The 12,997-nt window shown below is 57.6% G+C and overlaps 1 protein-coding gene across 1 annotated transcript in view; it reads right to left on the reverse strand.

Annotated features, from left to right (window-relative positions):
• Window positions 1-302: 302 nt before the first annotated feature.
• The window catches only part of CDH4 (cadherin 4), a 634,999-nt gene continuing 622,304 nt past the window's right edge, over window positions 303-12,997 (reverse strand). The window contains exons 11-16 of the mRNA XM_058562376.1: window positions 12,808-12,950; window positions 9,848-10,081; window positions 8,607-8,840; window positions 7,449-7,588; window positions 6,457-6,621; window positions 303-4,494 (exon numbers count right to left, since the gene is read on the reverse strand). Coding sequence (XP_058418359.1) covers window positions 4,288-4,494; window positions 6,457-6,621; window positions 7,449-7,588; window positions 8,607-8,840; window positions 9,848-10,081; window positions 12,808-12,950 — 1,123 coding nt within the window. The 3' untranslated portion in view covers window positions 303-4,287. The remainder of the gene's footprint in view (window positions 4,495-6,456; window positions 6,622-7,448; window positions 7,589-8,606; window positions 8,841-9,847; window positions 10,082-12,807; window positions 12,951-12,997) is intronic.

Below are 12,997 nucleotides of genomic sequence, written 5' to 3' on the forward strand. Positions count from 1 at the left end.
TTTATAACTTCTAAGAACTTTGGAATATTTAGACATATGGCCCGTGGGCCTTCATTTGTCCACTTTCCCTGGGCCTCACAGTCGTGAGGAGCGGGCCTGCTTTTGTTCATGTCTGTGCTCCCAGAACCCAGAACGGTGCCTGGGGGACACAGCAGGAGCTCAAGAAACACTTGCTGAACCAAGGAGCCCCACTGTCGACACCAAACTCCCAAGTTCATCCACCTGCTGTGCCCGAGCACCATCAGCTTCTCGAATGTGGAGAAGAACAACCCAGGTTGAGGCCGGCTATTTAAAAGGGGGACTTTATTTACTCCTGTGGAGCAGCGCGCCAGTGCCCCGCCGCTGCTCCAGGCCACAACTCCGCACAGCTGCTGCTCAGTTTGGAGCCAAGACCGCCTGGCACTCAAAACACATTGAAAACATCGACGCTCTTCCCTTTTTTTCCTTTTTTTTTTTTTTGGTACAAAATGATACAAACAACAATACAAAATAGTTGTGCTGTTGACGATTACAAAAGAAGTTGGAACATTTGTCTAACTGCGCGATGCTCAGAGTTGCAGTGTGAATACGTCATACTCCAGTATCTTTCCCCAAAACAACCACAGTCATGCGGGCTGCTACACATTTTGTCCATTTTCAAAAAGAAACATGCAAAAAAAAAATCAGAATGGAAAGAGGAGAGACAGGAAAAGCAAAAGGTGTTCCCATTATACACAGAGGGGCTCCCCTCTGGTCCGTGGCTCGAGCATACCTGTTCTCTGTACACCACGTCGCTGCGAGCGAGTGCACACGTGCTCTGTGTGTGGGAGACTTTGTCTTTTTGGAGTTATTCCTTTTAGCACTGACAAAAATTGAGACTCCCCTCCCCCGACTTTCTACCTTGGAGAGAACAGAGTTGTCATCTCGAAGGACTGTGTCGGCCAGTGCTCACTCTGGGGAAACTGAGGCACCTCTGAGGCCTGACGCTTGGCCGTTCCCCCGACACTGTGGTGGTGGGAGGCCTGCGCTTTGGATGTGCTGAAAGATATGAGCAGGAGAAGACCTGCTTGGCCAGGAGGTGGGGGTGCTGAGGCCCTGACAGACACGGCGGCCCTCGGCTGGGGTGCCCGCTGACCTGGCCCACGGCCTTCTTGCACTCCACCCTACAGCGCAGGTTTCTCTGTTCACAGAACAAAATTCCCTAAAGAATCTAAGCCGTGCCCGAGCACTCTGCCAGCGCTGAGTCTGGGCCTCTGCGGCTGGGTCCCCTGGTCACGGACGGGTCGTATTTACAAGCTACGTAAGAAAGACGTTTGACACCGATTGTACGCTTAGCTAACGCTAACTCATTGGCCTCGGAGCAGAGTTCCAAGATGGATCTGGGAGGGTGTGGGGACCCCATCTTTCTCTGGCCCCAAGGGCTGCCTGGGGTGGGAGTGAGAGGGGGCAGCTGTCCAGTTGTTTGGAATAGGGATGGGCACAAGAAGTCCCCCATCGATGTCCCCCCAGCTGATCGCCACAAGCTTGCACAATTTAGGCAAAATGCAACGGGGCATTGGCAGTGACGAGAGGCAAGGGGAGAGGGGAGAGGAGCCAAGGGACAGGAGCTGAGGGAGGCGGGGAGGCAGACATGTGCGTCTGGCTCTCCCTGGTGGAGGGAGGCAGAGGGATCCTGGTCACACAAGGGGATGGCGGGATTGGTGTTCAGGATGCCGAGTCCTAGGCTGGGCCTGGCACATCTGTCCCTGAGGTGAGCCCAGGGCCCGGGGGACCCAAGGAGGCCTCGGGATTTCAGAGAGAAGAGTCCACAGCTGCCTCAGCTCCTGGGCCATATTCACACTTAGAACTTCGACTGGAGGATGAACTTTCCAAAAAAAAACCAAAAACAGAAGATTCTAGCTCACATCCCACCAGCCCTGATCCCATCAGCAATCCCTCAGATGGCCGCACCCCCAGACACTGGGACAATGCTCAATGGCTTCCTGACCCCAAACGATTTGCATAGCACGGCTTCAGAATGGGGGTCGTGGTCCCCTTCCCTTGACAGGCCACCCCCCTGACATCTGTGAGATGGCGGTCTGCACGGGGGGGGAGCATCCAGCACGTGACCCGGGTGACCTCCCTCCCATCCATCCTTCCTTCACTCCCCAGGCAGTCCTGGATGGGGTTAGGGTGGACAGAACCCTCCACAGGCCACACGCCAGAGCCTGTCACCCCAGCTCAGCTCTGGGAGGTGGACGCGGTTGGTGATGAGTTTGGTTTGGGGAAGAACCCTGATGTCCAACAGGGACACACCCATGTGATTCGCACACACTCATGTCCACTCAAGTTCATCTTCGAGGCCAAAGCTTTTTAGAAAAGAGGATGACCGTAGCAAGAGGGACAGGCCATAGGCTGAGGACTGGATCAAAGACCCCCAGATGGAGACATGGAGAGCATGCTGCACCCCAGCACCCCCACCCCGACCTCCCCTAAGCCCTCTCGAGGCCTCCCCTGACCCCGGGAGCAGGTGTGGGGCGGGGGTCCAGGGCGGGGCCCCAAGGCAAGCCAGCCTCCTTGTCCTTCGTCATCGCTGGAACTCCTCTCCCCCAAGGGGGCTCCGATGCCAGTCCTGCCCAGGCTCCCTCACCTGCTTCCTTGGGGAGCCCAAGAGCAGACGAGGATTTCCCCACGAGGGTGCCTGCCTCCTGCCCTGGCCTGAGGAGACTTCACGCCCAGAAACGACTGTCCCGGGGAGGCAGCCCAGGGAGAGAAATGCACCAGGCACCTTTTCTCACCCAGGGAGCAGAGGCAGCAGGGGTCTCCCCTGTGGGTTCTTGGGACACAGCCCCTTTTGCTGTCCTGTGGAACTGACCCTCCGGTGTCTGGCTAGAGAGTCATACTGCCCATCGAAAGGGCAATTCCAGGTCTGAGAGTCTGAGCAGCTAACCCGCCTGGCAGCTGCTTGGTGCTGATGTGGGTCCAAAGGAGAGGAGACTGGCTGTTGTTTCTGGCGGGTGGGGTGCAGACACATCTGTGGGAAAGACGGCGCAGCAATGCTGGGGCTCTCCCTGCCATTCAGAGCAGATCTGTGCCATCCACATCAGTTCACAAGCATCAGAAACTCTGGTGCAGAGGGGCAGGGCAGGAGAAGGGGCTGCCAGAGTCCCCTGCTGATGGCGCTGGGTTCCACGCCTCCTGGAACCGTGAGCGAGGTGCACCTCTCCCGGTGGTCTGCACAGCCCCCGGGGGTGGCCGGAGGCATCCAGAGCGCTCAGAGATTTGGACTGGTGCGTGTTCGTGTTTGCTGGGCCTTGGACGGGGTCCCTCAGGAGTCAGATGGCGAGAAGTGGAGGGCTCATGCCAACATTAGGTGAGACACTGGCTGTTTTGGGCTGTGCCCTCTTGGGGCACCATACTCTCCTGGACCAAAGGCGATGAGGACCTGGGTGGCATTCGGGGTGACAGTTGGCCCTGGGGGAGGCCTAATGGTTGACTGGGGGGGTCTGGGGGATGACCAAGGGCAGAGATGGGGAGCATCAGGGACAGCCCCTGGGAACCCCACCTGCCCCAGCTATTTACAGCATCTGGGAGTCCGGGGTGTCCAAAGACAGCCACATTCACACAGTCGCGCCTTTGGTCAACGGTTCGGCCCGCCCCAGGAGAACCTTCTGCTGCTGGAGCCGCAGGCTGGGCCTCCCCGCCTCCAGCTGGCCTTGGGAACCTCCAAGGGTCCCAGGAGACCCTGACTGTGTACAGCAAAGTGTGAGGGCTCAGAAAGGCTGTGGGGATTTGGACCCCAAACTACGGTTTCCTTGTAAATTTTGTCAAGCGAGTCACCCACTTATTTTCTTAATAAAAGACAAAAAGAAAAAGACACATTCTCGCCAATTCCTTAACTGGTGCCTTCAGAGCCGGGACTGGCTGGCGTGGGGGTGCTCAGGACCGGGGCTGGGGACTCGGTCTATCTGCTTGCTTGTAGTCACTCCTGAGTTTGAGGGAATCTGATACGTGTACCAAAAGGCACTTTCATTTTTTTTTTTTTTTTTTTAAAAACAGTGCTTCTGTTCTAAGAAATTCAAGTTAAGACAGAGTGCCTCTCGCTCCCCTTTACTGCTAACTCAGCTACTGTGGTGGGCGGGGCGCCGCGGGGCGAGAAGTGTTCATGCCAGACAGCTCAATGTTGGGGGACTGGGGCGGGGAGGGACCCCTGACACACCACTAATGACACGTCCGCAGGAAGCTGGGAAGACCAGCTGCCTCCCACAGTCCTGCTCCTCCGGCGTCCGTCCGAGTGCTGTTCTCGTTTTGGTCCGAGGAGGGGGCCAGTTAATCCTCCTCACCGCCTCCGTACATGTCTGCCAGCTTCTTGAACCTGGGCCCCCAGTCATTCAGGTAATCGTAGTCTTGGTCCCCGGAGCTGGACGAGTTCAGCGAGCTGACAGAGCCCGCAGTGGAGCCACTCCCCTCGTAGTCGAAGACCAGCAATGAGTCGTAGGGGGGTGCTGTGGGGTCATTGTCGGCCGCCCGGAGTCCCTGGGGGTCACGAAGACATGGGTTAGGGCGGAAGGTGTGCTGCCTCAGTCCTGGGGGCCTGACAGAACAGAAAGGGGGAGCCGAGGAGAGGAGCTGGGGAGGCAGGCCAGGGAGGCAAAGCTATAGGGCCTTGCATACAGTAGGTGCTCAGTAAGTGCTCCCTGCGTTTGACCTCAGTGCCTCTCAGAGAACGGAGCAGGGAAGGGTGTTGATGAAAATAAACTGTGGAAGAGGGTTGGAGGGAGCAAACTCAAATGCCAGCATGGCCACACGAGTCACATGAGGCAAGAGGGCTGGGCGGGTCCTGTGGCCAGTCAGCCCCTCCTACGCGGGCAGGTGGTGCTCAATTCCAGGATCCAGTGCCACCCGGAATGTGAACCTGAGCTGTCAGAAGTCATAATCTGTTGTCATGTCAACTATTCCCATGAAGAGCACTCAGCAATGCAGCAGGCGTTGCTGGCACCCCCCACCCACCCCAGTGCCCTGCCCTCCCTCCCTCAGTGCGCTGGGTCACAGAGAGGTCCCCATGCCCCCAGCACTGCTCCACGTGTGGCCCGCCGAGGGTGCCTCTGGGAGCAGCCCCCACCAGTGACTGTGGGAGTGCTGGATACACACCCGCTCCCTTGCCCGTGGGCAGGACCGCTCTGAGGTGGGGCTCTATGTTGTCACCAGGAGGTCCCCATCAGGATGGCCCAGGTGCCCATGGTGGCCACTGGTTGCATGACGCACCTCCCTGCCCTGCGAGGGGGCACCCTTACCATCATTCAGTTCCCAGTGGCTTGTAGTTTCCGTTTTTACTTTCCTCAAAGAGTTATTGAAAAGTGGGCTTTTAATTATAGACGGAGGAGGATGTACTTTTTGGAGTTTTAAACATTTTATTACATCATAGACGGTAAATGTTGCCAAAGCCGAATCAGCTTTTGGGCAGTTGTAGGATATCATTTGCAGCCTGGGACAGGCTCTGTTTTGGGAAATGTTCTGAGAACTCTTTTTGTATCTCCGCTGAACCACTCCTGGGTTCTATTCGGTCTACAAACATTCTTTTAGAGTCAGATTCTGACACAGGTGGAGATAGAAGCGACGCCAACCCCTCTTAAAGTACAGTCGGTGTTAGAGACCAGGTGCTCAACACTGCAGGGACCCACGCCAGCCACAAAGGGGATCGAGGACGTGACCGTGTCTGGGAGCTGACGGGCGAGGCATGCGTGGAGCCGTGCACCTGTCAGTCCAGCGTTTCTCTGGCTAAGCTGCAAGAGGTGTTTCAGCTTTTCTTGTACAGGGGGACGGTCAAAGGTCAAAGGCTGGGGATGTTGTTTGTTGGGACTTTGATGTTGAGTCGCCCCCAGACCCCAAACGTCAGGATGGGTGCTGTGGGCATGTGGTCAGGTGGCAGCTCGTGAAGGATGTCTAGTGCTTGGGCAGTTCCCAGGGCACCGGGTGTGTGTGTGGGGTATTCTGGGCTGGGTCTGATCCGGGTACGTCACAGGCCTGTCGGCATCGGGGGTCGAATGGAGACTGGGAGGGCCCCTCCCAACGGCCACAGAACAGAGAGAGAGTAGACCCTGAGGCCCCTGAGTGCTGCGCTGGCGCCGCCTCTGAGGGTCGTCCTCCTGAAGACAGTCCTCCTGCTACCCCGCTGTTCCCGCCACGACTGCAGCCTGAAGTCCCCCGAGTTCTTATGCAGCGTGTGCTGTGTGCCAGCCCTGTCTGTTACTCCTCGCCGGGTGCTGGAGCAGGGTTAGTCCTGTCACAGGGCATGAGGCTGAGGGCAGGCGCTTGGCCCCAGGCCTCGAAGCTGGCAGGGGCGGGGTCGGGCCTGAGCCCAGGTCTGCATCTGCCCCTCACCCCCACACTGCCGTCCCAGCGCGGTGGGGACAGCTTTTATTTGTGCGTGTGAATAGGGTGTCACTTTTAGCGGGGACGCCCTGCTTGGGGGCCCTCCCCACTGCCCGGAGCACCCACCTCGTTGATGAAGTCGCCGATGTCTCCCGGGTGGGGCACCACAGGCCTGACTGGGTACTGGGGCTCGGCGCCCACGGGCCGCTCGTCCACCCGGCGCACCCCGGGGGCCTTGCTCAGCACATGCTCCATGGTCTCTGGCTGCTGCAGTTGGCTGAGGTCGTAGTCCTGGGCGGGGACGGGCAGAGTCAGGGGAGGAAGTATGGAGGGGGGCAGCAGGCAAGGGTGCACCCTCGTCCTGTTGTGTGACCCGGCTCTGAGCACGCCTGCTGTCCTATTCTGTCACCTGGCCCCCGAGCCTGCCCGCTGTCCTAGCCCATCACCTGGTCACTGAGTGAACTGCTGCCCTATTCCCTCACCTAGCCTGCCCTTCCCGAAATGCCCACCTCCCCTCTGATTGTCCAGATCCTGCCCGTCCTCAAGGCACGTGTGGGGTCTGTGCTCCCCAGGCTGCCTTTGCCGGCCTGACGCTCCCCCAGGGTGGCCCCCACTGCCCCCACTGCCCCCACTGCTCAGCCCCCACACACATTCCTCACTAAGCTTTAGTGGGGTAAGGACTTGCCCGAGTCACTCAATGGCCAACGGCGGACCCTGAGGCCCACCAGGCAGCTCCCTGGGGTCCACCCTCCCAGGCACCCCATGCACTGCCTCCTGGTCCCCCGACCGGTTGGGAGTGTCCTCCGGACACCACCACCTCCCCCGACCCCTGAAGGGAGGGAGCAGGGTGAGGGGAGCCGGAGCCTGGGAGGGAGGAGTTCACACTGGTCCCCGCGTGGAGGAGGCTGGTGCCCTGTGCACGCCCAGACCTGAAAGTGCAAACACGGGCAGGAGGACAGGGCTGGGAAGAGAGGTCCCCCGCCCATCTCTGCTGTCCTGACTGGAGCACCGGCCGCCTTCACACTGTGAAAAAGGACAAAACGTCTTCCTGCTGAAACCCGAGAGGGAGCCCTGGTGGAGGCAGTGTTCGAGGGTGTCTGGGCGGCCGTGGGTCTCACCTGGTCCTCCTCGCCGCCCCCTTCCTCGTCGTACTTGAGAATGTTGTCCCGCACGTCGTCCTCGGGGTCGATGAGCAGCTGCTTTGTGTGGCGCTCCTTCTCCCGCCGCTTCATCCACACAACAAACAGCAGGACCATGGCTGTGGGGGCAGGGGGCTGCACCGTGAGCAGGGTGCGCATGGTGTGCACACGCACCTGTGTGCCATGTGTGTCTGTGTGAGCACGTATATGCATGTGTGTGCCACGTGTGGCTGTGTGAGCCTGTATATGCATGTTGTGCCATGCACCTGTGTGAGAGCATGCACATGCATGCGTGTGCATGTCCATGTGTGGGAATGTCCTCCCTTGGGCATATGGAGAGCTCATGTGCGTGTGCACAAGTGCGTGCATTGATGTACATGTCCATGTGTGTATATGCACGTGTGCATGTCTGTGTGGAATGTCCTCCCTTGTGCGTATGGAGAGCTCACGTGTGTGTGCACAAGTGCAGGCATGCGTGTGCACGTTCATGTGTGTATATGCACCCGTGCATGTCTATGTGTGGGAATGTCCTTCTTTGTGCATATGGAGAGCTCGTGTGCGTGTGCACATCCATGTGTGTATATGCATGTGTGCATGCCTGTGTGGAATGTCTTCCTTTGTGCATATGGAGAGCTCGTGTGCGTGTGCACATCCATGTGTGTATATGCATGTGTGCATGCCTGTGTGGAATGTCCTCTGTGCATATGGAGAGCTCATGTGTGTGTGCACGACTGCATGCATGTGTGTACATGTCCATGTGTGTATATGCATGTGTGCGTGCCTGTGTGGAATGTCCTCCTTTGTGCATATGGAGAGCTCATGTGTGTGTGCATGAGTGCAGGCATGTATGTGCACGTCCATGTGTGTATATGCATGTGTGCATGCCTGTGTGGAATGTCCTCCTTTGTGCATATGGAGAGCTCATGTGCGTGTGCACGAGTGCAGGCATGTGTGTGCCATGAGTGCCTGTGTCCATTAGGGTACAGACCAGTTCAGTTGGGTTTCTGAAAGGTTCCTAGCGGACGGGATGAGGCCAGGAGACGCGTGCTGCAGGGCAAACCTGCGCTCCAGCACCTCCTGGCCATCCCTGGACAGAGCGCTTGGGCCATGATGCCCTCGGCACTCAGCCATACTCACTCAGCAGGATGACGATGCAGATGAGGATGGCCACGATGGCACCCGTGCCCAGACCAGCCGCTGCCACCGCGCCAATGGTGGTGCAGTCACCATTCTCGTCGCACGGGCACACCTTGACTTTGATGATGGACATGTTGGACAAGGGAGGGTTCCCAGAATCTGTGACGATGATGGGGACATCGTACATTCCGGCCTCCAGGTACAGGATGCGCAAGCTGAGCTGGGCATAGTCACCTAGCACAGAACGACAGAATGAGCTTTGTTCAGTAAGTGGCCAGCCCTCCTTTCTGAGCAAGACTACCGAAGGAAAAAACTCAGTGCGTGAACATCTGAAGTATCTGTGTGGTTAACACAAACATGCACACATGCATACACACGTATACTCATGCACAAGCACACATATGCACACAAACACACCCATATGCACACACATACACATATGCACACATACACACCACATCACACCATATGGTTAAAAGGCATTGGCAATTCAAGAAAAAGCAATTGCAACATGTAGGATGAAGAAATCATTTCCTTAATATATAAAGAGTTTTACTAAATCAATTAGGAAAAAATAATCTCAAAGGAAAATAGACAAGGCCATTGAACAGATAATTCACAGAAGGAACAACAAATGGCCAATAAATATATGAAAAAATGTCCACTGGTAGTCAAGAGATGCAAATGGAAACAATGATTTTGGCTATAAATATGGAAAAATGCTTTTTAAAACAATAATATTCAGTGTTGGTGAGGTTTTGGGGAATAGGCATTCTCCTCTATTTCTAGTGAAATCAGAGATTGGCATAACCTTTCTAGATGCATCTTCACAGTGCTAGCAAAACTTCCGAATTTGGATGCCCTTTTATATGAGTCCACGTCTAGCAAACTACCCTTAGGAAGCACATCGGTCGGGGTCCCATCGGTTGGTAACCGGCACAGGAAGTAGCCACGGACACCCGCAGTTATAGCTGCAAGGGCGGTCACGGCCGTGCTCGGCACAACAGTGAGAGATTGGGACTGCCATAGGGCCTCCTCGGGGCACCCTGGACACGCCGAGCACTAGACAACAGCCAGGGGGCTCCAGGAGGGAAAGGGAGGACAGCCCTCTCGTAGGACTGGCCCCCGTCTCCGCTCCTCACTCTTGCAGGGCCCTGGGCTCCCTCGGGGGGCTACACCCCAGACTCAGTCTGATCCTCCCAGTGGCTGTGCTTGCGGGCTCGTGTTCGAGGCGGGCTCACCGTTTAAGCGAGTGATGGTCCAGTTCCTCCGCACAGTGGCCGGCACAAAGGGCAGCTCGAAGACGTAGGGGCCGATGTTGGGGTCCATGTCGGCATCGGCGGCTGTGATGTTGATGGCGTTCAGGCTGGGCTTCTCGCAGATCTGCGCCTCCTTGGGCAGCAGCTCAGGGGCATTGTCATTGATGTCAATGAGATAGATCTGGAGGGTCCCGGTGCCGCTGGCCGGGGGGATCCCTGTGGGACAGACATGGAGTGACCATGCGGGGTCATTCCTGATACTCCATGACCACATGCGCATCAGACCAACCCACAGCCCCACACAGGACAGACCACAGCCCCTCCCGGGACAGACCACAGCCCCTCCCAAGACAGACTGCAGCCCCTCCCGGGACAGACCGCAGCCCCACCCAAGACAGACCACAGCCCCACCCAGGACAGACCACAACCATAGCCCCAAACCTGCACCGACACCCTGCCATACAACATATGCAGTCACTCAGCTACACGCTGTATATGAACAGATACCACCAGAGCACACAACTGCACAGATGTGTGGCCACACCCAGACCCACAGCCACACGCCCGCACACACACACACGCACACAGCACTCACACAGAGCTCTACTGACGCCCAGCCGTAGGAGACCTGTGGGGCTGGCACCCGCGTCCCCATCTTTCTCTAGCTTGGGGCTCCTTGGGGCAAAGCCCTTCCCTGCCCTCAGTGTTGTCCTGGCCCCACCCAGCAGGGCTCCCAGGGACCCGAAGCTCTGTGCTCAGACGCTTATAACCAGAGCAGAGAACTAACTGCTGCCAGAGAGCAGACTGACTGCGAGAAAGACAGAGGGAGCCTCTCAGGGTGAGTTTTGGATTGAGGGCCCACTCCCCAGCAGCCGGTCCCCCCAACAGTGGTCCTCCGCTTTTGCTGGCCTCAGTAGAGGCAGGTGCTCTGCTGAGCCCCAGAGCCCTCAGGGGCCGGCCCAGTCCCTCGACGCCCCCTATGCCCAACCTCCGCCTCAGCCAGGCCGACGCTGCAGGTGGACACGTGCTGGGCGGCCAGGGAGAGATGCCCGGTCCGCCCTCCAGGCTTTTCCTCCTGGAAACTCCAGGAGTTTCCGTGGCAACTCCTGCCCTGACTTTAACCACCGCGTTTCTTGGCTGAGGCGGGCGGAGCGTGTAAAAACTATGTCCTACAGCATGTCTCTCTAACCTTCTAAAAACGCATCACAACACGTGGAAGGCGAAGCAGCTCGGAGCCTGCCTTGGAAAACTGCTTTGGCAAGTCCGTGATGGCACAGCAAACACACAGCACGACTGTGACGACACGGCACACACACAGCACGACTGTGAGGACACAGCACACACACAGCACACACACAGCACACACACAGCAAGACTGTGACGACACAGCACACAGGACGACTATGATGACACAGCACACACAGCACACACACAGCACACACACAGCACGACTGTGATGACACAGCACACACACAGCACACACACAGCACGACTGTGATGACACAGCACACACACAGCACACACACAGCACGACTGTGACGACACAGCACACACACAGCACACACAGCACGACTGTGATGACACACAATCGGGAGAAGCATGGAGGGGCTCTGTTAACAGGAGAATTTGCGCTCTCCTCGCGTCTTCACGGGCTTTCCACCGCTCCGGCCCCGGATTCACTTAAAAATCACTCTCTAATCTAATCTCAGTGGTCGAGCTGCTGGAGGAGCAGACGTCCAGGAGAGAAGGCCTGGCTCATCGCGGGCCAGCTGCAGGGGTGGCCCTTTGTGGAGTCTGTGGGTGAGGCGAGGCGGGAAGGAGGCCAGTGGGTGGTCACCAGGTCCTGGCTTTCACTTGCTATGAGCAAGCCTTGGTGCAACGGCTACTCTTGTTCACGAAGCTTTAGCTGCACAGCTGTTCCTAGAACCCACCCTGCCTGGGGCCTTTGCACGTGCTGTTTCCTAACTATGGGGCTCCCCCTCCAGCCCCATCTTCCCCTGGTCCCACAGGTCTTGGCCCCATGGTCAGCTCCTCATAGCCAAGTGCACAGCTGGAGGCCCTGGTTGCTCTCTCCCACCCTCATATGTTGTTGTCTTCCAGCCCTTCTCACTCCCTGAAATTATCTGGTTGACTTGATTCTCACCCATCTCCCTGGGGCAGAGACCGCTAAGTTGTCCCTCAACATCCATTTCCCCTTTCTTCCTTAATAAAAAAACTGAGCCCCAAATTTTATCTGGGATCATCACTGCCCAGCTAGAAGACTACATTTCTCAGCATCCCTTGCAGCAACATATGGCTTTGTGACTAAGTTCTGGCCTTCATCAGCTGTAAGTGGAAGTCCTTAGAAGGGCAGGGATGTGCCTTTGCCCTCCCCACTCCTCCTTTTGTTGGCCAGAATGTGGTCGTGATGGCTGCAGCACCAGCAGCCATCCTGGACCACGCTGAAGCTTGCCAAGGACACGGGAGTGGCCAGAGTGAGCCTGGTTTCTCCAACCTGACCCAGGGCTGCCTGCCTCCAGCCGTGCAAGGGAGGGGGCTCTTGTCTGTTCTGTTCACTGATGAATCGCGCCTGGCACACGGCAGGAGCTCAGAGAGTAATAATAGCAGTGGTAGTAGTACTTCCTTGAGCCAGGCCCTGTTCCCAGTGCTCCAGGTGAGCAACCTATGCGAATGTGTGTGAGCGACCGTGCGAATGGCCGAATGGGTGTGTGTTCGCATAAAGGAGTAAGCCCGGGGAGTTAGGCAGAATGGCTGATGCTTTGAGTGAATGCGGGGGGGACGGCCTGGGAGGCACCTGGCACCGTGCCGCCTCACCCCACCCCTTCCTCCTCCAGACCTGCCCAGGGACCCTCCAGGTGCCAGGCGGGCCTCCCTCGGTCTTCCTGCCACAGAGCCCGTGGCATGGGTGAGCATGCGACAGTCCGCCCCGGAGCCGGACTCACCGTTGTCCGCCGCCAGGAAGGTGGCCTCATAGACGTTATTTTTTATGTAGAGGGACTCGCGGTCGAGGACGGCCGCCGTGGTGATCTGACCGTTGGTGGCGTTAATGTGCAGCCAGTTTGCCGGGTCCGACAGCTTTGAGTATCTGCGGAGGCAGGGAGGAGGGGGTGAGGGGGTAAGCCCAGGGGCGGG

Source organism: Diceros bicornis, chromosome 19 (genome assembly GCF_020826845.1).
Source record: "Diceros bicornis minor isolate mBicDic1 chromosome 19, mDicBic1.mat.cur, whole genome shotgun sequence".
NCBI classification, from domain to species: Eukaryota; Metazoa; Chordata; class Mammalia; order Perissodactyla; family Rhinocerotidae; genus Diceros; species Diceros bicornis.